The 26,689-nt window shown below is 35.7% G+C and overlaps 3 protein-coding genes across 3 annotated transcripts in view; 2 read left to right on the top strand and 1 right to left on the bottom strand.

The window, feature by feature from the left end:
* Positions 1-10,452, top strand: part of gnai2b (guanine nucleotide binding protein (G protein), alpha inhibiting activity polypeptide 2b) — a 39,830-nt gene extending 29,378 nt beyond the window's left edge. Inside the window, exons 3-9 of the mRNA XM_026266013.1 lie at positions 1,844-1,985; positions 2,134-2,294; positions 6,259-6,387; positions 7,102-7,231; positions 8,173-8,326; positions 8,531-8,746; positions 9,720-10,452. Coding sequence (XP_026121798.1) covers positions 1,844-1,985; positions 2,134-2,294; positions 6,259-6,387; positions 7,102-7,231; positions 8,173-8,326; positions 8,531-8,721 — 907 coding nt within the window. The 3' untranslated portion in view covers positions 8,722-8,746; positions 9,720-10,452. The remainder of the gene's footprint in view (positions 1-1,843; positions 1,986-2,133; positions 2,295-6,258; positions 6,388-7,101; positions 7,232-8,172; positions 8,327-8,530; positions 8,747-9,719) is intronic.
* Positions 10,453-10,987: 535 nt separating this feature from the next.
* Positions 10,988-14,379, top strand: inka1b (inka box actin regulator 1b). Its single transcript, XM_026266003.1, has 3 exons — positions 10,988-11,137; positions 11,230-11,285; positions 13,407-14,379. Exons 2-3 carry the CDS (start codon positions 11,283-11,285, stop codon positions 14,277-14,279), a joined length of 876 nt encoding a protein of 291 aa, XP_026121788.1. The 5' UTR covers positions 10,988-11,137; positions 11,230-11,282; the 3' UTR covers positions 14,280-14,379.
* Positions 14,380-15,739: 1,360 nt separating this feature from the next.
* The window catches only part of uba7 (ubiquitin-like modifier activating enzyme 7), a 34,351-nt gene continuing 23,401 nt past the window's right edge, over positions 15,740-26,689 (bottom strand). The window contains exons 23-25 of the mRNA XM_026266001.1: positions 18,177-18,278; positions 17,458-17,549; positions 15,740-16,149 (exon numbers count right to left, since the gene is read on the bottom strand). Coding sequence (XP_026121786.1) covers positions 16,017-16,149; positions 17,458-17,549; positions 18,177-18,278 — 327 coding nt within the window. The 3' untranslated portion in view covers positions 15,740-16,016. The remainder of the gene's footprint in view (positions 16,150-17,457; positions 17,550-18,176; positions 18,279-26,689) is intronic.

Below are 26,689 nucleotides of genomic sequence, written 5' to 3'. Positions count from 1 at the left end.
AGAGCAATCAGGTCACTGTTTTCTAAGATAAATGAAAATTGTTGGATGAAGTGTGTGAATTTAATCTTGGCTATAATATATATATATATATATATATATATATATATATATATATATATATATATATATATATATATATATATATATATATATATATATAGAACAATGTTCTATATATTCATTGTAAGTAGAAGTCAGATGCACAAAGAGATATAGCAAAAGCCTTAAATAGTTTTACCATTTCCATTTGAGTGGAGGCGCTGGGATCTCAATCCATTTTTCATGAGGACAGCAGAGTTTCACACTCAGGTCAATAAGCAGAAACAGTCTTACAATGACAATAGCTCCTTTTTCACCGAGGCCAAAATAGAAGCTCTGCAGCACTTTACGTGCAACCCCATCATTTCACCAACAAAGAGAAGATGTCAAAAAACGATTGAGAAATAAGACACAGGAACTAGCGCGATCACAAAATGAACATGATAAAAGCAGCCGTTTGTTTGCAATCTTTGTTAAATATTTAAATCCAAAAGCAGCAATGTTTTACTATAATAAGTGATACATTGATCATTATGATCAATTTATCAGGATTGATAATTAGTCACAGAAATAAAGCGTTCTGAACACAGCCTGCTTATTCACTCGAGTCTGTTTATTTGTAGTCACAGTAGCCTATATACATCACATTTAGAAAGAATGATCATTTCTATATTTTTATGAAAGCTCCCGGACAAAAACATTATTATATTTTTATGACATAGGCTACGCGGAGCTAAACTCTCCAGGACGAGACTTATGACAGGTAAAATATGGTACTAAATAAATACACGATTGTGATGGGGAATAAGAAGCTGATGTCTGATTTCTTCAAGTGGTCACATTTAAATGTTTACTATGGTAATGTTATGCCTAGCGTGCATAGTCTTTTGCATATCTTCTAAATATTTCTGCCTTGTATGGTGATTATAATCCACATCAGATCAGTGGAAACACGGCTAAAGAGGGTTAGCAGCAGCAAAACAGTCCTGAAGGTGTCATGTATCACATCTCTTCAGTTCACTGTTTACCAGGTGTACGAAGATTTTTCTTAATTTGATCAAACCTTTTAAGATCCATTAGTCTGCGCTTCCAAAAAAACTTTTTTATTTTTTATTTATATTTCTAATGTTTTCCTTATAGACATAATCTTTTTTCTTTCTTTTTTTTTGTAATGATTTGATAAAGATGTAATCTAAAATATGTCAATAAGGCCCAGCTAGCCTGTTTTATATTTGCTGACTCGGTTATAGGAAGAGAAGACGGTGATATCTGCTGACGTTAGTGAATATGGAGTATTAAATGAAGCACATTACTGGAAACAGCCAGTTGTGAAACTGTACGTTTTAAATCGGAGAGGCACAAATACACATTTTTGGCTGCTAATTAGTTTTATGGCTGATATGGTTGATATAATGGCCAATATCAGTTTTCAAAATAAATATACTGACTACAGTTTTAGTTGTAGCAACAACTGTATAGCCTGTTATGGTTTCATATTTTTTACTTTCAGTATTTGCCTTATAAAATTAATGTGATAGACATTAAACAATACATTTTTACAGTTTTTTTATGCATTTTGATGCAAATTATTTAATGCAGATTTTAATATGATTTTCTTTTAGTGTTTTATGTTTAGATGTTTTAATTACCATTCCCAGATATTATAATAAGATTGTTTAAATAAAAAAAAAAAAAAATTTAATTACATTTGATTTTATTTTGTTTTATTGTAAGATAGTATAATAATCTCTGTTGATCTTTTATGTCAATATAATTAATTTATTCCATTTCACCCTCTGTTCAGAATCATCCATGAAGACGGCTACTCAGAAGACGAGTGTAAGCAGTACAGAGCCGTGGTTTACAGCAACACCATCCAGTCCATAATGGCCATCATTAAAGCCATGAGCAATCTCAAGATCGACTATGAAGAGACCGCCCGAGTGGTAAGACCTCCTGTAATGTCTGGGACGAGTATGTAGGTCACGCTGGGTTCCTGTAAATAATTCAGAGAGTCCCACACACTCTTGCAACTTCACTTTTCTCACTTTTCTGTTTTATTCCTTGCTCAGCACATTGTGTGTGTGTGTGCAGGACGATGCGCGGCAGCTGTTTGCTCTGTCTGCAGCAGCGGAGGAGCAGGGCATCTTAACTGATGATCTGGCCAATGTGATCCGCAGACTGTGGGCCGACAGCGGGGTTCAGGGATGTTTCACCCGATCCAGAGAATATCAGCTCAACGACTCTGCTGCCTAGTGAGTGTCTATACACACACACACACACAATACTGCTCCTGCTGCACATCTAACTGTACATTTACACACTCATAATCATGGTCCATATGGAATTTAGTCAGATTCAACTACAGCACATATATTTTGAGCATAGTCTTAGTTATTCCCATCACTGCAGTATTTCATTGGTAGGTATTTCACTGGTGCTGTGCAAGCCCTGATTCTAAAATACATATAGCTCCACTCCTAAAATCTCATCGGGTAAGTCTCGTTCACTGTCTGACTGAATTGAATTCCTTGTAAATGCATGAATTGCTGCACTGATTAGATGAATTGTTTTTTAATGCTAATTATTTTTATGGTTATTTTTATTCTTTTAATTATTTAGGGAACAATGTGTGCATTTCACAGCTCATAAATACCCTGGCAGTCCAGCAATGTAAGAAAACCATGTTTTTGTGAACTATATTCTCACAGCAGAGATGGACTTGATGTTTAAGCAATACAGTTGTTTGCAGACAAAGTGAAAGCACGTTTTTTGTTACATGACCTTATAAACTACTGTTCAAAATGACATTTTAGTTTTTTGAGAGACCTATCTTCCTCTTACCAAAGCTGCATTTATGTGATCACAAATAAAGTAAAAATAATTAAGTTAAATATTACAGTTTAAAATAGCTGTTTTCTATTTGAATATATTTTATAGGTAATTTATACCTGTGATTTTTTTTTTTTTTTTTTTTTTTGTGTGTGTGTGTAGATAGATAAATAGATAGATCGATAGATATATAGATCTAGATAGATTATTATATATATATATATATATATATATAATAATCTATCTAGATCTATATATCTATCGATCTATCTATTTATCTATCTACACACACACACAAAAAAAAAAAAAAAAAAAAAATCACAGGTATAAATTACCTATAAAATATATTAGATGTGCAATATATATAAGCTTACCCCACTTAGTCTACTTTTGCACAGCAGTTTAAATGTTGGCTTAATCATAAAACACAATTGTTGATGTCTTTTATCATATTGCGGTTGGTTTATGAGAGCAGGAAGCCACTGGAGGCCGTGTGTTAGTCATTTAACAGCAGTTCAGTCATCTCTCTTCTCTCCTTCACCTCTGTCGGATCACTGCAGCTCACGTCTCACATGGCCTGCTGTTTAATGAGAGTTCATCCGTGTACTTCAGAGCTGCATAAACACAAACACTTGAACACAATTGTGCAAGGAGTGGTAGCACAAAACTATATTACAAATCTCTGCTTAGACACAGTGTGACTTTAATGGTGTTTCAGCACCAGCGCATAAAGACTGATGCATGATGGGAGGCAGGTCCAAGCAGGGAACTCAATGCCAAGTCCATCTGTTGTTGTTAGCAGAGATGTCTCATGTCTTTAATGAGGTCACGACCTGAACACACTCAGACCTTCACCGACCACACACACACACACACACACACACACACACACACACACACACACACACTGTAAAATCATTCTGTTGAAAGTTTGGACATGTTTGACTGATTTTGCATATACATTTGTTTATATGTAAAGTAAAGTAATCTTATATAAAAATCTTATATAATATACTAGGGGAAGTCGTGGCCTAATGGTTAGAGAGTCGGACTTCCAATCGAAAGGTTGTGAGTTCGAGTCCCGGGCCAGCAGGAATTGTGGGTGGGGGGAGTGCATGTACAGTTCTCTCTATACCACGACTTAGGTGCCCTTGAACAAGGCATCGAAACCCCAACTGCTCCCCGGGCGCCGCAGCATAAATGGCTGCCCACTGCTCCGGGTGTGTGCTCACAGTGTGTGTGTGTGTGTTCACTGCTCTGTGTGTGTGTGTGCACTTCGGATGGGTTAAATGCAGAGCACAAATTCTGAGTATGGGTCACTATACTTGGCTGAATGTCACGTCACTTTCACTTTCACTTTCACTTTCACTAATCTTATTATAATCTTATTTAAATTCCAGGTCAAGATAATGTTAATAATACTTTTAAACATGAAGTATTTATTTATAATTTATTTTATTATTTACTTTGTAATAAATATGTGCGCGTGTGTGTGTGTGTGTGTGTGTATATAAGCTCTGTATGTCTGTTGAAAGAGAAGGAGCTCGTCACATGTCCACGTCTCGTCTCAGACTCCTCCTGCAGTAGTTAAAGCAGATGGAGTCTGTCACCATCCTCAGGCCGTGCAGCTGAAAGCCCCATCAGATCATCTTCATCCTGAAGCCTTCTGTAGTGCCGCCCATTAAAACCAGCGCTAGGGGGAAGACTAGCGTTCGAGGAAATAAACTCTCAAAGCACGTAATGTGAATTAACAGGCAAACTAAAGCAAGATCGAGGGTCATTTCAGTTCCTCTCACAATAGATGAGCTCTGTTTTTCATTTATGTTTCTAATTCTAAATGACTCTGAGCTAAACAGTTTTATTCAGAGTAATGCGATTTGTTGAGTATTTGTGTGATCAGAAAAGCATGATGTTTTAATAAGCATTTAATGGTGAATGCATGACCTCAGGAAATAATCATTGTGTTTAATTTAATAGAATTCTTCTTTGTTTTTATGTTGTCATTATGATGTAAATCAGTTTGAACTAAAGAGCTTGCACAATAAAAAAAATACACACACACGTACACACACACACACACACTTTACATGGCACAGGGAACAGAGGTAAAGGAGCTGATTGGCTGTGAACATGAGCACATTTCTCCATGTCCTTTCTCATGCTTTACACACTGTTTCCATAACAGAGGGAAATAATTCAATCGCCACATGCTTATGTGAATATATTGAATTTATTAAAAACATATTTGGGTCATATTTTTTTAACTGACAGATAAAATAGAAAGATTTTGGAGAATTTGTATACAATGTATTTTGTCATAAACTGGCTGAATACTTTGCATTTGAAAATATATATATATATTTTTTTAGCTTTTAAATTTTTTTAACAACAGTGACAATTATTTAAATTATTTTTATAATTGTTTTTATTTTGTTCTAGGTGTAAGATATAATATAATGAGCACAGTGCAATGTCAAAACTGAATGCACTATATTTTATATATAATCATTTTCTATTCTTAACTGTTTTAAACTTATTTTAAACCTCTTAAATCTATTATTAAAACATTGCTTGTTTTATTGCTGTGATTATTATTTTTTATTATTTGTTTATTTTATGTAAAACACTTTTAAACACCATTATGTATGAAATGTGCTATATAAACTTGCCTTGCCTAATGTAATATGTATATATAATTTTTGTGTGTGAGAAATATGGCTTGGAAATGCTCTTGACAGGCTTTGTAATATTCATGCATGAAGGAGAAAAGGGTTGCATTTGAACGGTTTAAATGCTCAGAAGATGTTCACAGTATGAAGCTGTCGATCACGTTGTGAAAGTATGATCTAATTCTTCAGTCTGACTCATGATGTATGAAAGGTCAGTGTGAGTCGGGGTTGCCATAGTAACGCTCTCAGCGCTCAGGCCTGTAGTCTGTCCAACAGCGACGGCTCACTGAGCTAACACGACTGTTTATGGCTTCCAGTCAATGTCTAATTCACACACGAGCAGCTGTTGTGTTGCTGAAACCTCTGAAGATTGGACTCAACTCAAAGTTCACTCTGATCACTGTACTGTACACAGCAGGCAGATTTACTGTATGCATCAAATATGCAAATGACCGGCTACATTAGCTCTAGTGTGCATTATGCAAGCAGGGTATATATATATATAACCCATATATATATATATATATATATATACACAAACACTCTGGTTGCAGTACATAATTGAAAAGTGACGCAGAAATGAATGCAGATGTAATGCTGCTCTCAGCAGGTCACTTAAGACTGACTGCATACTGTATATTAATAATTAATTAACTTCTTCATTTGAGCTGTGATTGGACCTAATTGCATATATATGTGTGTGTGTGTTTGTGTGTAGTTATCTGAATGATCTGGACAGGATAGCACGAGCAGACTACATCCCCTCCCAGCAGGACGTCTTGAGGACCCGAGTGAAGACCACTGGCATCGTGGAGACACATTTCACTTTTAAAGATCTGCACTTCAAGTGAGAAACGTTTCACACTGTGTGTCTGTTTCCTAAACATGTGTCATTACACTACACTACTTTCAGCACATGCAAGCACAAAAAGATTTATGTATTCAAATACTGAATTAAATATTTTTTGATTTTTTCGATTTTACAAATATTTAATTATAGAAATAAGTAATTATAAATGATTATAAAATGTAATAATTTAACCATTTTAATTTCATTTTAATAACCACAAGCATGCAAGCCACATGAAAGTAAATGTCATATTTTTTTCTACAGTATTTATATGGTTTGCATGTTTGCAGCTTTATGATCAAATAATAAACATAACTATTAAAATAATGTCTCCATTTTTTATAATACAAGCAAAATCCTTAAGATTAAATGTATTCAGTGTCTTTCATTGCTTCACCAGTTCAATATATCTTGTAATTCTGAACATTTGCAGTTCCCCGTGATCTGCTTTCATTATGCTACTGTATGGAGCATTATTAATATTACACTGCAAAAAAAAAAAAAAATCTGTTACAAAATTTGAGTTCTGGATGTGTTCGAAGCTATATGGAAAGTGAAAAGGAAACAGCTAGAAAGTGGATTCTCATTATCTTGAGTTCGTCTGTTCATGAAATGTTAATGGGCATGTTCACCTTCTGCTGCTTCATTTCAGCGCCTTCAACATTAAATATTCTCCCTTTTTATGGCCTCCTTATTCCCTCCTCTCTTCAGGATGTTTGATGTGGGAGGTCAGAGGTCAGAGAGGAAGAAATGGATCCATTGCTTTGAGGGAGTAACAGCCATCATCTTCTGTGTGGCTCTGAGCGCTTATGACCTGGTGCTGGCAGAAGACGAGGAGATGGTGAGTTTGAAAACCATCGGCTTGAACGCTTTAGTTTTATGTGTGATCTAAAAAAAAAAAGGAAAACATTGTGGGTTATTCAAACAGTAACCCCGAGTTATGTATGTTTAGTTTTGCAAACCTTTTCCAAGAGTTGTTCATTTCAGTTCCAAACTGTTTTTCTTTTCCGATATATAATTTAAAATGATCATAACATTTAACAATACATTTAAATATATAAAAATGAAATAAATGATCATACAGTGAGTGGACGAAGTATTGCATTGTTGTAAGGGTGAGAATTTTTTTTTTTTTTAATGATGAGCAATACTTTAAAATACATATAACATTATGTGATCTGGAAATATTTAATAATTTTAAGGTTGAGCAGTAAGATAATACTGATATATATATATATATATATATAAAATATAAAAATATAAGATTTTGGAAGCATTTCATTATTTTATGTTGAGGAACACATTTACATAAATAAAAGTGATATTAAATCATCATAAAATTGGTGAAGTAATTCATTATTTTAAGGTCGAGCGATACATTAAACATTATTAATTGTTGACAGCTACACCAGTTTAGAAGTTCTCTTCTTTATTCATTTTACATTTTATGCAATCAATATTGACATCGATATAGTGATAGTATCGAGTGAATTAGCAGAATAGTAATGAAATAAGTACTAATTTAAGAATGTTTTTCTTAAAACAAGTAAATAATAACTATTTGAGTATGTGGATATTTAAAAATCTAATACTGTGTTCTTTCTGGAAAAGAAATGCTCAGTTTTAATTAAGACTGGTGTGCATGACTAAAACCTCTGAAGAAGCTCGTGTACACTAGACTGCAGTCTCTCCACAGAGCAAACGCGAGCTGACAGCGCCCTCTGCTGGCGAGTTACTGTGCAGCAGCTTCAGTTTCTCAATCATCACACTTCTGTTTTTCAGAACCGCATGCATGAAAGCATGAAGCTCTTCGACTCCATCTGTAACAACAAGTGGTTCACCGAGACCTCCATCATCCTCTTCCTCAACAAGAAGGATCTGTTTGAGGAGAAGATCACACGCAGCCCTCTCACCATCTGCTTCCCGGAGTACTCAGGTCTTTGACTTCACCACTGCTTAGTCAAAATCATTTTGTGAGAAGATCAATATTATCCCACAGTTGAACCCAAAACAATCATTCGAGTTCTTTTGTCATGTGTAGTGCAGCGAAGAGAATTATAATAACTGTAAGGTCATTATGAGCAACTAAAACTGCATGTTCAAATCTGCTAACAGTATTTCCTGTGTGGTTTTTATACAGGAGCCAATAAATACGATGAGGCTGCCAGTTACATCCAGACCAAGTTTGAGGACCTCAACAAGAAAAAAGACACAAAGGAAATCTACACCCACTTTACCTGTGCGACTGACACTAAGAACGTGCAGTTTGTGTTCGACGCCGTCACCGACGTCATCATCAAAAACAACCTGAAGGACTGCGGCCTCTTTTAATGAAGGAGCCCAAGAGAATGATGAGGTTAAGAAACGCATGTGTTCACATGCACGAGCAAAGCTGATCGAAAATAGTAGTTTTAACATTTGAGGAACACTTGCACTGAGTTCAGGGTTGCTAAGATTTTCCAAGACTGCATTAATTTTAAACAACAGAAATATTTGACAATTCTATTACGATTTAAGAGAACTGTTTTTTTTATTGTAATGTAAGTGAAATTTATTGCTGTGATACAAAGCTGTATTTCCAGCATCATCACTCCAGTCTTCAGTGTCACATGATCATCATTCTAATATAATGATTTGTTGCTCAGATTTTTTTATTATTATTATTAATGTTGAAAACAGTTCACATATTTGTGGAAAGTAATTCAATTAGTTTCTCACAAGAACAGCATTTAATTTATATACAATTACATTATTTTTCAAGCTATAAGTTGCACCTGAATATAAGTTGCATCAGTCCAAAAATATGTCATGAGGAAAAAAACATAGTCGCACTGGACTATAAGTCACATTTATTTAGAACCATACCAAGAGAAAACATTACCATTTACAGCCACGAGAGGGCGCTCTATGCTGCTCAGTGACAGACTACATGAGCACTCAGCAGCATTAGAGCGCCCTCTCGCGGCTTTAGACGGTAATGTTTTCTCTTGGTTCATTTTTCTCGGTTCATGTCAAATTAATTTAGATAAATAAGTCGCACCTGACTATAAGTCGCAGGACCAGCCAAATTATGAAAAAAAGTGTGCATAGTCCGGAAAATACGGTACATAAATGTCATTTTGTTCATCCATGCTTGATCAGTGCTAAAATTTGCAGCCTTTTTAAACTGATAATTAGATGCAAAATTGCTTGCTTTAAGCTATTTTAAAGATGGCACAAGCATACTTCACAAACAAATAATTTAACGTATAGTAAGTTGGTTTGGTTTGAAATTATATAACGTGACGAACTGTTAATAATCTTCTTGATGTGTTTTGATTATTCCTCAGGTTTGATGGAGCTGGTTCTGCACGACTGCTAGACTGCCTTCAACTACCTATAAGAATCGTAACTTTTTTTTATGTGACAACCTGAAAAAGACTCGTGAATTCCAGCACACCATCCTTCTTTCCTGAACCTGAGTTTAAATCGGTTCTCAATGTGTAAATATTTGATTTTGCAGTTCTTTTCTGCCAGAAAACAGGTGGAGAGTCAGGGTTATATTCTGATATTTGTCTTTGTTGAGGGGTGGGTGAGGACTTGAAACTCAATAGCAAAATGCATCTTTTGTAAAGTTAATGTGAGCACAGGAAGAAGCCGAGACATCTCTTTTTTTTACACCTCTCTTCATCCCAGGCTCCAGCTGTATGTGTTGCATGACAGATCATATGAAATTAATCGCTCGCTCCGAATCACAGCGTGACATTCCCTCACGTGTCTCACTCTCTCTACTAGCTTGACTTTGACAACATCCAGAATCGACTAACATGTAAAGTATTTATATCCGCCCTCACATTTCTCCTTCCTGTTGCTGTTCCATCCCTTCTTTTGCGCGATGTCTGTGCCTTGTTTTCACTGTCTGTAGATCATAGGGCTGTTTTTATTCATGCTATTAAATGAGAAGTGTAAAGTGTCGAGCACATTTTAAGAGAATTAATAAGATAACTTAGACCACAGTCTTTGGGTTATATCTAAATACCAGAAAATATTTCGTTGGAAATAAAAGTTGATATGTAAGATAGACTTGTGCTCCTTGTCTTTCTTTATTTTATTTTATGTGTCTTGATGCAGTGGATTATTTTTTTTTTTGCTGATGCTAGTAATCCTGTTTATGTATATCATTTCATGGCCACATGATGGCGCTAGATAAACATTTTGTATAAATGTCAAAATCAGTGATAGCCCCGCTGACGAAACTATTTCCTTAGATCCTTTACATTACATACAAAACAATGAAATTAAGCAATAAAAAATACAAACCCGAGCCTCAAACTAAATTTTAGAAAAGAAAGTTTTTCGTGTAAAATAATATAACGTACATATTATTAAAGTAAATCAATAAAATGAGCTGCAATTACATTGCCAATATTTCTTATTTCAACTTATTTTAATTTATATTTTGTTATAAATAAACATTAGTATTATCAAATCAATGCACTGAATCAATTAGTTATCTCAGGTGTGAAACGCTCGCTCACTATCACTTCCCGCTCTCTGATTGGCTGGCAGGCGGACGCGTGTCTCTGATTGGTTGAGATTGTCCTGACAGGGAACTGACGGCGCAGTCAAAGTCGCTCAGCGCTCTCATTCAGTCCAAACGCGCACTGACTGAACACAAGCAGAAGACGCGTCTGCATCAGGAGCTTTTGTATTGTTCTGGAAAGCTTTATAACGCTTGGATATTTTTTTGTGTGTGTGTGTACAGTTGGTAAGTGCTTCAAAATATTTCAGATTGCATATACGCATATACTTATGCATTATTTAAATACAATATTTATGCCACATTTGTCTTTTTTTCAGGGGAAACGGGAAACTGTTTCGAGGTGGACCCACTCAGCAAACGAAAAATAAACATGGTAAGTGTTTTTACTTTGCTTGCTTGTTCATCTCGAGACGATATTATTGTCAAAAAAGATAATATTTCTAACAAGGGATGTATGTGTCTTTAGTCGAATTCGTGCAATTGAACAAAAAACGTAGTCATACTTAATAAACGGTAGTGTATATACAATTATTTCGTATACTAGTTATTCGAGTTTTTTTTTTTTAATAACTGTATACTTGAGCTGGCAAAATGTCATCAGCATTTTGTTTTGAGTCACGTACCAGTAACAGAATCAAATAGTCAATTCACTTCTGTCTCTGAGAGGACGAATTTGCAGCAACCATAAGCTGGTGTTCTTTGTGCAATTCCACTTAAATGTCATTTTAGAGTCTTAAAAGCTGCATATGGCATCTTGAATTAATTTGTTTATATGCTGCATTAATATTTCTATAGTTTTAACTCCAGTATTAATGTTCATGCGCTGGTGCATTTTGTGCTTCCCAAAGGTATTATAAACTATCTTGAACTGTAATTGTGAAATTAAATGTAGGTTTTCAGCAGTGATGGAGGTTAACCACCACCCAGCTTTATACATTTTTCATGGCCTCTGACGACCGCTGGCTTTTCAAACACACACACACACACACACTTGCAGCTTCGAACCAAATGGCTAAGTTCTCACAGCTGTGATAACACCTATAGCTCTGCCTCAAACCTGTCTATACACATCATTTTTTTTCCCTGCTTTTCAAAAGCATTCCCAAATGTCTGAATGCTTTTATGGCCACAGCAGTGCTGGAAGTGAAAGTAAAGTAAATCACCTGAGAGTAGGGGTATGTTATCGCTGGAAAACAGGGACTTTCTGGTTAAGAGGTGTTGAGTTTAGAAAGATCGAATCTACTTCGATATTGCCAAGCTTGGTCAAGAGGAATTTTGTTGTTTTTGTTAGAATTAAGGAGGGTTCAAGACATTCTGGAGAGTCGTTGTTTTAATAATAATAAAACACTGGAAATTATATGTGCTGAAATAACTAAAGCAAAAACTGAAATGCAAATCAAAAAATGTCAAACACGAATTTTATTAAAATGAATTTTGTATTTTTTTTATTATTATAGCAATGACACCGCTATTTTGTTGAATATCTACTTTAGAATTGGGAATTTAGAATATATATATATATATATATATAATATATTTTTTTTTTTTCTTCTCCCCTTGTATTAAACCCTCTCAAATAGACTAATGTACACAAATAGTCTGATTCCCCGCTTCACTGGTAACTATAGCCCAAACCGTGCAGCATTGTCCCAAAAAATGACATCATATCCTTTTTGACCACAACAATCTGTGCATTAATCACGAACCGTTAGAAAGAAAGGCCACACTTCTCCCACCTCAAGAAGCAGTGCAGGAAGGGACTCCTCTTGCTTCCCGTTCCCACAATCGCTGCGGATGTATCTGCATGCATCATGCTCCGACTCTTCTCCCCCTGAGACTCTGCCAAATGGATTGTGTGTTTGTTTCTCTCCCACTCATGTTGTTGATTAATGCTGCTGGATTCATCTGTGGAAAACTCTGGACTGCTTTCATCTGAGGGGAAAATTGGTCAACTTTATGGTCTGTTTGATCGGCCTGGTCCATGGATCGTTTTCCAAGGCGACTATAGTTCCTGGACTCATCAGTCTAGCAATGAATTCAGTTTTTAATTGGAACATTTTTGGGGAACAAGCTCATCTTGTCCTTATGAAAAGGTACTGTGACGGTACCATAGTGGAGTACAGGGTTATTATTGGATATATGTATTTTATTTACTTATTATGTGGAATAAACCTCTAAATGAATCAAAAAAAAAAACTAAAACATAAACTGAAAACAAAACAAAAAAAAATAAAAAAAATATTGACAAAACACAACAAAAGTCCTTAAACTAAAATATATTTAAAGTATTAAGTCAAAGTGTTATGTCAAAACACATGAAGAAAATTGGGGGGGATATGTAATTTTATATATTAACAAACACTAAATAAATAAAATGGTACACTGATGGTAATGCCATCAAAAATGCATCTGCATCTAGAGCGATGACATAGCCTGATATTTGTGTAGTCAAAACACTAACCCCCAGGTTTTTTTTTTTTTCTTCTCTCTCCAGCTGTGTGTTCGCAGTTCAGGTGACTGTTTCCGAGACCACATGCGCTGCATGATGAGATCTCTGCAGGATCTGAAGCAGACACGAGAACCTGTCGACCAATCAAAGTGCTCGTACGCGAATCGAGCCTGTCAGAAAAGGGCACAACAGCGGGAGCAGCTCAGTCGCCTGCGGATCTCTGACGTCAGCGACGCCAGCACCTACGATTCGGCCTGCTGCCTGGCCAGTCCACTGGAGGAAGAGGAGGATGAGGAGGCCGGTGTTGGCCGTCTACCTCAAGGCTCCCCGAGCAGCATGAAAAGCCTGGACTTTGATTCGGGATACTCTGAAGCATCGTGGCAGGACGAAGGTGTGGTGTTGAGGCGTACGAGGAACGTGCGTGTTTCATCGTCTGCATGCGTCCGCACCAACCGAATCCGACCCAAATCCACATCAGACGCATGCCTGGAACGTTGGACGTCGTTTGAGGCCAGTGACCCAACGGACTGGACCACTTCTTTATTAACCAGAGGCCGTAACCGGCAACCGTTGGTTCTCGGGGACAACAGCTTTGCAGATCTGATTAAGAACTGGATGGATCTTCCAGAATGCCCAGACTCTGCAGAACTCAAGCCGAACGGCAGCCGCAAAATAGCCAAGGACTTTCTGGTCAACATGCGGCGGAAATTAGCGGGCATGTCAAAGGGAGTCGAGGAGAGAAAGGCTTGCACTAAACGCATGTCTTGTCCCGTGGGATTTCAAGCCCCCAAACCGTTCTTTCACCAGTCTCACACAAGTTTGCACCAACTGGGAACAGACTTTTATCAGTTCAGCGCTGTCATGAAGACGGGGAGTCGACAGCCTATCATATGCAACGACATCATTGGATACATCTGATGTGTGTTTGAAAACCGACTGGACTTTTTACTTCTGAGAATGTCTAATATTGTTCTATCTATTAATAAATATTGTAATAAATGCTTTTTATATAAAAAAATCTCTTCTGCTGCATTTATCAAGTATCATGTTCAAAAACATTGCCTGAGGATTTCATTTGAAAATGACATAAGCATTAAAATATCAAAGCTGCGCCTTAAATATAAAGCAAACACCATGGATTGTTGCTTTTTCTAAATCATCTGCAATTGAAATGAGGGGAAAAAAAATCTAATTTTTCATTACCTTTATTAAAGAAACGGAACAAACAAGTCTTACAGTTCATAATCTCCCATGTATATTTTTAATGCTAACCAATGTTCAGTTTGACCAACTCCATTCAACTACAATCAAATTATTTTAACTCTCTTAAGAGTTGTGCAATAGTTCATTGTTTCAACGTACCACCAAACCGCTCATATACTGTGCAAATATTATACTTCATTTCTAAAAGTCCGTAATGAAGGGACTCCAATATGCAATACACTCTTCAAAGACTTCACTACAGAATGATATGAGATTTTGACAGTCCATACTTTAATATTAAGAGTTTTACTTTAGAATTTGAAGCCTTGTAACCAGAATACAATAGAATGAAAAAGAGCCAGCTGTTAAGTCTTTTTGTGAATGAGATCCACTGCTGTAATGTGATTAGGACTGAACACACAAATGTGTCTAAAGGTGATTCAATTAATTAAGTGAAGCAGATGCAGCTCATTTGGGTCTCTGGCTCTGCTCTGGAAGTGGAATCATTCATGCTTGTATTGAGGTGAGAGGTGGGTGGTGCAGAACAAAGGGATGAGGGCGGGAATGAACAAACCACAGGGGTCATATTGATACAGGACCCATCACCATGTTTAAAAGATTTAACGAAGAGATTTCACTCACAGTAAAATAATGAGATCCTACACAAAACATTTTTACAGTTCAAGTTTTACACTGCAAAATATTCTGATCTTAATCAGTAGTTGTCTTTTTATTTCTAGTTGGCAAGATATGTTTACTTGAGACTTTTTCAGTGTTGGTAACACTTTCCCATAAGGTTTCATTTGTAAACGTTACTTCGTTAACATAACTAAAATTAACAATACGTCTATAGCATTTATTAATTTCAATATTTACTAATCCATTTTTTAAATCAAAAGTATGTTATAACATTAATGCATTGTACACCAAACTGCAGCTGTATTTTCATTAACGAACTAAAAAGACTGATAAATGTAAGTTTCCCCTTTACTTAAAATAAAACAAATATATATATATATATATATATATATATATATATATATATATTTTTTTTTTTTAGTTTTAAATAAAATCACGATTACTGGAGTATGTCTTATATTAAAATACACAATTACTTGCTCTTTCTTTGTAATTATATGTGAAATTTACTAGAACTGACTGATTTGATTTTTTTCTACCAGTGTAGTTAATACATTAATGTTAACAAAAGAGACCTTTTTGTAATGTTACGTATAGAAGATAGTTTTTTTTTTTTCTTTTTTTTTTTGTAGACTGTTTTTTATTTGTTTTAAGAACCAACTTTATTAAATCTCCCATGTTTATTATTTTTTGCAGTGTGCAAATTGACATGATTTTATGACTGTTCTGCATATAAATATAGAATCAAAGTTAATAGAGACCAGTTAATAGTTGACATCTTATTACGGTGATAATTCGTTCAGGCCTCCAGCATCACTTCAGCAGGTATCTGATGGGCGGGACGGTCTGGCAGTCCTCATCCTCTTCAAACGAGGGAACGATCTCCAACATCTGCTGGTGATCTGGAATCTCACGCTTAGTTGCAGTGCGCACCAAATCAGTTATGCTGCATAAACAAGAAGTTCATCAATGAGTAAAAATACCACTTCTCTTTTTAGACTAAATCAACGAAGAACCAAAGCTTTAGAATTATTGAATTATCTTCAGTTTACTTTCTTTTTTTCTTTTTTTTTTTTTTACATAAGATATTGTTACATAAGAATAGTTGCTGTGAATTAATGCAGAGAGTGTTTATTTATGTAAGGGTGTGGTATGGACTCGTACCATAGAAGAACATAATTACAGAAGGACAGGAAGGTGACTGTTATGATGTTGAGTAACAACAGCAATGTTGAGAATGAAGTACTTGCTTACAGCACAGTAACTATAGTGCATACTATTTTTGAAATGCAAACTACAAAAATAAACAAAATAAAAATACTTTTGAAATGCATGCAAATGCACCTTTACATTCAATGTTTAATTTAGCAAGTGCAGTGCAATTATTAAGGAAATAAAGTTATTTAGCATTTTATTTAATTGTGTGTGCAAACGTGTCTTTCAGCAATCAAATAATGAGTTAAAAGATGAGGTGTTAAAATATTCGTTTATATTCTGCTTCATTTGACCAAATTATTATGGTCAAATGATGAATTATGAATTATATAATGATTTATAACTAAATTAAATAATGATTTAGTAAACAATGTAATGTGCTCTGGCTGTATACTGCACATTTTGTCAAATGTAGGACAGTATAAGATGATGTATATTTAGAGCAGAATATTTACATACTTTGCACAATATACACTGCCGGCCAAAAGTTGTCTGCATTTATTTGATCGAAATACAATAAAATATTTAAATATTATTACAAGTATAACTTTTTTGTTATGCCAAACTCTGGAGCATTTTCACATGCTTCTGCATCATGCAAAATGTTTTACAGAAATGTATATGAAGAAATGGCAGGAAGGAGCAGCACTTGACACGGGGTAATACATTTCTTTTTTTCTCTCTGTTAATTTGTCCTCTGAGACCAATTTTAGTTTCAGCAGGAAGAACCCGTGAATAACCTTGAGATCTCTCAGCAGACTGATGTTAGATGCACATATGCATGCAGTGGGCAGTGGGGGGTTAATCAAGGCATGTGGCTTCAAATGACCGTTATGCTGGAAAGCCTTAGACAAATCCCCATTATCCCAAAATAAACACTAGGGGACAAATGTCTCGAAATCTCTCAGTCTAGACCAATCTAATGTCATATTGCTCTAGAATTCAGGTTAATATTATGCAGGTTAAAATTAAATATAACATACACACAATGCAGTGTGGAATATTTCCCTGAAAAACAGCTGTATGTGGGCATACACACCTTAGCTTCAGGCGACCAGTATGATCAGAGAGATCACTGTACAGTACAGCAGTACCATAATACAAGCCAGTGATGCTCAAGTTATGGTTTTCCTGAAATGAGAAAGAATGATTCATTCAATAGACATTGTCTATGTGTCAAACATGTGTCACTTATCGTATCATGTGTTTTCATCTAGACTGATTTTTAAGACTGCTCTTCAAAAGTTTGAGATTGGTAAGATTGTTTTTATTTTATTGAAGAAATCAAATTCAGCAAGGATGCAATAAAAAAAGAACACAATCTTGAAAAGAATGCATCATGGTTTCCACAAAAGTACAAAAAAATGTTTTATTTGAGCAGCAGATCAGCAGATCAGAATGATTTCTGAAGATCATGTGACACTGAATTCAGCTGCGCATCACAGGAATAAATTACATATGAAAATATATTCAAATAGAAAACATCTATATTAGATTGTAATAATATTTCACAATATTACTGTTTAAACTGTATTTGTAACCAAATAAATGCAGCCTTGCTGAGCATAAAAGACTTCTTTCAAAAACATGAAAAAATCGTACCGACCCCAAACTTTTAAATGCTGGAGCATGTGCCACAAAATCAGTTCTACTTCCAAAGAAAAGACAAAGAAGATTTGTAAAGCTGGTGTGAGACTGAGTGTGAATGGTGTCTGATGTCTTTTAAGTGTCTGATGTTGACAGCGTGTGTGCCTTAACCTTAATGTGTTTCAGCAGTTCCTCCAAGGTCATTTCCTTTTGACCCTCACGCCGGCCCTGCACCAGGAAGTCGTCCCAGATAGAGTACCGCTGCCCTGCAACCTGCCGACAGACATGACACACCGGCTATAAAACACATGCTTAAACATTAACACTCATCTGCACTCTCATTTGAGAGTATACGCCGGTTCTCCCATGCATACACCTCTAGTTCACTAATCTGACCGAGTCTGCATGAACCATATGGATGTGCCGTTAACAGCTGATATGGATTTTGTTAACCCTGCTGACACATTTCCAGCTCTTGGACGTCAAACACAATTCAGGTCAGAGGTCATATAACACCAGAGACGGGATAAACAGAAAGCGATGAATGTGGAAGAAAAAAAACTATATTTATTATAATATTTTGTCTGACTTGATTACAAATTTGACATTACAATATAAGGTTTGCAAGAAGGTTTGGTCTTCCCTCACTGAAAGATCTTGACCAAAAAAAAAAAAAAAAAAAATTCTCACATGAACTGACTTGCTTCATAAGACACTTCACTAATACTGTTCCTGAGGCACACTGCAGTTCCTATATTACTGTAAATTTCATGTCCATTTGCACAAGCATCAGAATTGATGTAGAAACAATTTTCACATAGAAATTGCTAGTAAATTTCACAAATAATTACAAAGAAACAGCAAGTCACAGATTGAGCTGAACATGTCATTTTGAAGAAACACTGAAATAATATTTGCTAGTTTTATAGTGGTAAAAATGAATACAGAACATACTACAAACATCTCATATGCAACCATTTGTCCACAGCTTATAAATTATGAATGATAAATTCAGACAAAGTTTTCCTGAGGTGCAATGCATGAAAATGTAAAAAGATTTTATGACATCTACAGAAAGAGAAGGTTCAGTCCTGCCCAATAGATCCATGTCTTGACTTGATCTTGCTGACAACATTTCAAACATACTACGTGTAGAAGTATGCATAAAACCTCAGCTAAAAATACACTGCTTCCATGTGATCAAGTACTGAACTAAATACAGATCCCAAAGCCAGGCCTCAAATTCCACCAGGAGCAAAGAATCTTTGATAACATTTATTCTCTGTTCTCTTACTGTATGAGCAAGCGACTCATCTGCATTTCATTTTATTTTGTCCTAAAATGAAAATGAATTTAGAATGTATTACGTCTCCAGTGAGCCATAAAATTGTCCTCTGGGTTAGTTCATTGTACCACCATCCTAATACACAACACTTGTCTGCTGTAGACATGCAAATCTGTTATTTCACCTCTGCTGGATATAAGCATTGGATATAATGGTATAATTCAAGTCTTCAGAAATGTTGCCACGGCAGATATAACGGTCCAAAAAAGTTACAGGAGTCAAGTTCCCTGCTCAGTCCTGTAAATAGCAAGGCTAGCATATGTTTTCAACCACAGTAATTTGAAAACCAATCAATTTGTCATGCTGTGCCGACACCGACCACATTGCTGTGCATTTACCAGATATATCTACTCCACCCAATCTGCGCCCATAACTTCACTTTTAGAAGTTAGACCTTCACTCACACTGTTTGTGTGTTGATATTTGTGATATTCCTGTATGGCATCTGTCATCTTTGAGTACTTCTATGGTTAATATTAAGGTTGAAATGAATAAAGACACCCTACACAAAACATAAGATAAAAGCAATGCAATCATTTCAAGAATGGATGAAACCTGAATGCATGCTAAGGCTTCTTAGCTATGAAAGCAGGGGTCAATCTAATCACAAATGAAAGGGTATATTGACAGGGTTAACCTCTCAGTAGGAGGGTTAAAAATAAGCATAGTAATGGGGAAACCTGTTAGTCTTAGGGAAAGATGCAAATCCTGTTTGAAGACGTCTAAGCCAGTAGAAATCCTGATCCTCAGATCCAAGTGTTTCTGCCATAAATATTTGTAATTTCAGAACGTGATTGTATCTGTGTAACACATCTTAATGCTTGACTTATCTCCACTACCATTCAAAAGTCTGAGGTCAAAACACCACTGATAAACACATCATGGGCATCAGAGATTGGGACTTGGCTGGGATATATATATATTTTTTCTAAATTAATGTAAAAAAAATATTATGCCTAGACTACGGTGTAAATGCTTTTGTCTGCAAAATGCTATATCAATTTGCATTAACAATCAGTGGAAAAATGTGTTTGAGGTCAGTAAGATTAAAACAAACAATATTTTATACTTTTATTCAGCAGTGATACATTGATAGTGGAAGTAAAGACGTTAATAAAGTTAAATTCTATTTTAAATAAATGCTTTTTAGCTCACTGTTCATCAAAGTATTCTTAAAAAATGTGATGGTTTCCACAAAAATATAAAGCAGCACAACTATATCCAGTTTCTTGAGCAGCAAATCAGATTTGTGAAGGATCATGTGATGCTGAAGACTAGAGTAATGATGCTGAAAATTCAGCTTTTCATCACAAGTAAATTAAATTTCAGCATATATTCAAATCTATATTATATTTCACAATATTACTGTTTGTACTGTATTTTTGATTGAATAAATGCAGAAGAGACTTCTTTCAAAAATCAAACTGACTTCAAAATAGTGTACACTTTGTGACAAACAAATGTTAAATCTTCAAGTAGTAGTCATTCAGCACATGCTTTTATCATAAACAACAGAATATTTCTTGTGTTCAATCAAGGGGCATTGTTTGAATGTCTCTGTCACTTGTTTTAAATACATTAAAACAGAATGAAGGCTCCAAAATGTCAAGCTCTAAAATCACAAATAAGTGTTTACATGGAGAGAAGAAAATAGTTGGATCTTGGTTCTTCATACCATCACCAATTGTTTGCTAACTGAGGGTTTTAAGGCATCGCTCTATGTAAAAGGACTTTAAAACAATATCATTAATACATTCCAACGGTTCCCCAGTTTTTATTTTTGAAATGCAGTATATCTTTCACAGAGCGCTGTTCTGTAGCTATAGTCCATGGAGGATGAAACTATGAAATTCTGGGCCAAACGTGAGGTCATCACTCTCAGAATGGAGCTCTGCCAACATTCTCATCTGTTCTTCATAAACTCTATCACAGGCTGCATTGTAAACTGGGCTTTTTTCCCACTCAACATGTGTCTCTGTAGTGCTCCTGCCATAGAGAAGAATTTGAAAGAACACACAACTGTTCAACAACATGTTTTGAGGATTGGATTATGAATGCATTTACCAACTAGAAAATATGAGTGACTCCAGCACGTGTGAAATGTTAAAGGCAGTACATACAAAAGAGCTTATATCTAGCGGTGGACAAACGGCTAAGAGTTGAGCAGAAGCTTGATAGCAATTGTTGAGTGACTGCTTGATGTGGCCTGCAACACAATGGTCGATTCTCAGAGGCAGGAAACTTGACGCAAAGGGTGCACATGATAAGTCACCCCTTCCTGCATGTGGAATAAAAATGGAATGGCTCACGTCCTCTAAGGTTCGGGGTAGAAAGAATCATCGCCAAAACTATAACAATGGACTCATTCTCATAACCTATACAGCTGAAATTGTTATTAAGAGTCTTTTTCAATCCCTAGAAACTCAAGAGTTTTTCAATGCCGAAAGAAGTGTATAGAGTAGCCTTTTGAATCAATTATGTGGTATCAAATATTTAGGATAAACCTGCCTTTAAACAGCACTTTAAAACATGCCGTAAAAATGAACTGACTGGCCGCCTTTCAAATCAGTCAGACAGGTCCTTACTTTCTAAGTGGACAGTTCTTGGCCAGAATAAGATGAAAAATTGAACTTCATCATGATAGTCTGGCTGTGCAAAACTTGCATCTGTTCATTTTTGAGTAGATAAGCATATAATCATCTTTCCAAGTGTGGTAATGGTAATCCGTGGGATGTTTGGGAAATTACAATTTGTCTCATGATGTTCTTTGAAAGTTCAAACTTCAGTGTGTTGAATCACCCACAAAAGTCCAGTGTGTAAGCTGAAAGGCATAACTAAGGAAACACATGGCCTCGAACAAACAGAAGAACTTGAACAATCCATTTCCTCTGGAGCGGTTTAACTCTGTTGCTACAGTATAAAAACGATCAGCTGATTTGTTCATGCCACTTCTTTAACGTCATGCAAAAGGGGATTCTAGCCATGAAATGAGTCCTTTGACGTAACTGGTGTCTCCAAAAGTCAATATGTGGCCTGAGGGGCAAAATATGGCAGCCAGCTGATCCACAATACTCAGCCAAAACACAGCTGAAGAACACATTAGGCCAATAAAGATTAAGATCTGGCTGGAATTGTTTCATTGTATTTGTTTTCTAAGTTTAAGGTGAAAAAATATTTTGCATGGTTTTCTACGCTGTATGAATGCTTTTGTCTGCTAATAGCTACACTGACTTGCATTAATGATAAAAGGAGAAAATGTGTGCATGCAAAATTTCAGGGGAATTTATATAGTATACACACACACACACATATATAAAAAAAATATATGTGTATATATACACACACACATATATAAATCACTATTTTTCAGAAGAAATTTAAACTTTTATTCAGCAAGCATGCATTAAATCAGTCTAAACGGTCAGTAAAGAGATTGAAGTGTTGAAAAAGATGCCGATTTCAAATAAACACTGTCTTTTAAATTTCTATTCATCAAAAGAATCCTAAAAATGTATCACGGTTTCCTCAAAAATATTAAGCACCAAGCCTGTAGAAAGCCTCATAAGCCTTCAGAATGATTTCTGAAGGATCATGTGAAACTGAAGACTGGAGTAATGATGCTGAAAATTCTGCTTTACCATCACTGAAAAAATAGAAAACTGATATATTAAAATGCAATAATATATCACAATATTACTGTTTTTAGTGCATATATAGTGCATCCAAACTTTTGTCCATTATTGCATGCTGTGATGCACTCAAATATATATTAAACATCAATGCAGAAAGGGGTTTAAAATTCTAAGTAAATCAGTGCTTTTTGTTTAAACATGAAGTTAGTTACCATTTGCTAGACTGTTTTTTGTTGGTTTAATTCTCTTTTATCAACAAAGACAAGATTGATCGCTTTCCTGAAGGAGTTTTAGAAAAAGTGAGACAGCTGAAAGTGTGTCTGTCGTTAGGAAATGATTATTGATCTGTCTTACAGGAGTCCCCTGGGGAGAAAAACTGAGGGACAGATGGCCGTCACCAAAACTCTTCTGAAGACCTTTCTTGATGTTTGACCACAAGACAAACAAGATGTCAGAGTGATGCATTTTAACACAAACAATGGATTCAAAAACTATTTGGCCACTTGAATAACACTTAAAAAATAAAGAAAGTAAAGTTAGCTGGAAAAAGTCAGAATGTCATGTAATACAATGACATTTAAAATACTTTTTGTGCCACTGTATTCAGCAAAATCAGATACCACAGCCTTCCAGGCTGAATATCTCCCTTTAATCTCCTTCAACTCATGCATAACCCCTTCTGGACCAGAGCGGGGTAACAAAGGATGGAGAGGGGTGACAGCATGGCAGGCAGTCTCCAGAGGGTTTGACACTTACACTCCAACTATAGCCCTTCCCACAAAAGGCCCATTGACGTGTTAAAGAGTAAACAGAAGTCTGCCTCATTGTCCTGCCAATGAGGCGCTCCCCACCTGACTGACGGCTCGTGCCAGAAGGAGTCAGTCAATAGAGCTGGTTTCCTACAAATGATGCATTTTGTTTGAGTGTCCCTTTGACTGACACACACACACACACACACACACACACACACACACACACACAGCAGCGGTAAATAAAGCCCATGTAGGCCTGTGCTGAAAGGGTATAATTCTCCTTGGTGTAATCACTGGTCCCATAAATTCAGAAGGCTAATCACTATTGTCACATAAGTACAAGACAACACGCTTTGAGTTCAGTGTGTTTTTACAGTTTTTCCTTGTTCGACTCGCCAGTGCAATGAATACTTCTCAATAGCCTGCTGATTGTGATCAATAAATGAACATCAATATCATTGATTGGCTTCTCTTAGCCAGTTCAGGGGTCAGGGGTGTCTTTGTGTTATGTAATGTAATAGTATTGTACTAGACTGGTAACACATGGGCACAACAAGGGCATCTGGAATCACAGATGTGTGAATAAATAGTGTTTCCTTTAAAAAAAAATAATAATAATTTTGAAAAGTTTGAAAAGTTGTTAATATCAGTATATTTTTATATTTCACAAAAATGTAATGCTGATATTCTTGAAAGTGCCATGCAATACATTTAAAAATATATATTTTTAAAAATGATAAATAAAATATTTTTTGCTGCTTTATTGTAAGTGAAATTTACTAGGACTTTTTTTTTTTTTTTTACAGTGCACACTGTAAAATTTTTCAAAGGTTATTTGGAGTTTAATTTAATGACATTACTTTGTAAATGTTTGTGAAATGTACTAGTAATTTCCAAATGAAAGTTATTTTCAGTGTACTATTTAAATTACCATGATACATTTGACTATAATCACTTTGTTTTTATTAAAAAAAAAAACAAAAAAAAAAACATACTTGATTCTGATTGGTCAGTTGCAGAATTCTGAGCTCAAATATTTTTGTATAACAACTACTAAACAGTACAACCACATTAGTTCTAACATATAAAGTCTAAAACCGTGACAAAAGTGCAGATGAAAAATGTAAGTGCATAATGGCAACAACAGGGAAAAACTCATAATGCATACCTACACAATTGGTTTAAATGGCACAGAGGCCAAAATTATACAAAATGGTGCTAATGTTTGCCCTCAACTGACACGGCTGAGTGAAAGCAGAGGATGGTGAGGAGAGTAGGCAAACAGACAGGAAATGTCTGGTGAGGCCTGGAGGTGTCTGGACTCATGCAGACAACTCAGGGGTCAGCAGTGATGTTTTTATGCCTAAGGCTAATAGAATGACGTTCGTATATCATGATAACACAATAAAAATCCAGCTGCCATGCATTTTTGTTTTGGGGAGACTTCTGCAATGTTTGCAGAGCAGATGCTAACATTAACAAAAAGTACCATGGTATTACAATGAGCGGAATAGAAAGGTCAATGAAATACAACCCTCATTGAAACATTTGCTTGTTTACATGGATTCCTGACCTATTTATCAGTGTAACTGACACACGTTTTGAGTTATATTTCACAGTTGAGTTATATTTCCCTCTTTCACAAGTTACAGTTCTGCTTTCCATGCTGTTGATGTTTTGTTTATGAAGAGACTCGTACATATGCGTACATAGACAGTAAATGACACTTCCCATGTTCCGAAATTAAAATGATGTGGTCTTTCCAGCTGTACATATGCATGGGTAGAGAACTAGGGCTGAATAACGGAGGAAGCAACACATGGTTTATTCCATCTGTGAGAGAGAGCAGCTGCCATGAATACATATCTATATGAGCTGGCAGTCAGTTTGAGTGTCATTAAAACACATGACGCTCTCAACAACATGTGAAACATGCTTTCTGGAAAGATGATTTTCATAGAAAAAAGATTTAGTAATATATAAATCTTGGTTATGACTAAGCAGACTGTGTAGTTTCCCCTCATAAGACATTAAAACCACATTATACTGATAACATGATTATTCATCAATTACTATGGAGAAAAAGTATTTGACTTCAAGTCAATTAAGTGTACCATATATTTCTTGGGATCTCCAAAGTATTTCATTTGGACAAGGTTTAAGCACCAGATTCATGATCAATAAAAATGTATCATCCAGAGCATTCCAGAGAATTTTCCAGTTATCAGATGGAATTAGTGAATTTGCACGGCAAGGAAACACTCTTCATTTCCTCAACTGATTACTTTGCAAGATAATGTCTTCTAATTTGTGTCCAGGGCATTCATCTAGATGTGACTGTGCGAAAATTTGTTCCAAGACACCACTGCATGTGTGCTTACGGGTCGTTTATATGCATTAATATGTTTCAGATGCATTTCCAGTGATCATTAATGGTCAATTATTACGCATAACATGAGAAGGCAGTCATTCGCTTTAGTGAAAAAAGTCGCTTTGGAAAAATGGAGTCACAAATGGAGTACTAAGGCTCTGATAAGGTCAGATTTACCCTCTTGGGTACCCTCTTTTTGCACGCTGTGCAGGCATGCTGCAGCAACAGAGCACTCGGTAGCTTGACATATTTGCTCTGTAGGAATGAAAGTAAAATCCTGATTGCTACAGAATCTTTCATTATAAAGCATGCCAAACCAATCAAAGATGGTTTGTAATTTGCACAAAGTCTTCAAAGAAAAAAGCCAACCAAACCAACTGCTCAGTCTTTTAATCATTATGCAAGTATAGGCAGATTCACATTTCATATAGCGAGCAGCACTTTTGAAACACCAAATATTTCATTGCAGTCTGAGCACATGACGTGAAAGAGACTTTATCTAGTGAGAAGTGTGATACTGAACTCAGTTCTGGTGTTTTCACAGACTAGCCCTGCCAATTAAGCATACTGTGGCTTTTCACGGT

This window comes from Carassius auratus, chromosome 6 (assembly GCF_003368295.1).
Source record: "Carassius auratus strain Wakin chromosome 6, ASM336829v1, whole genome shotgun sequence".
NCBI classification, from domain to species: Eukaryota; Metazoa; Chordata; class Actinopteri; order Cypriniformes; family Cyprinidae; genus Carassius; species Carassius auratus.
Note: the sequence above shows the minus strand (reverse complement) of the source record. Positions and strands in the feature narration are given on the sequence as shown.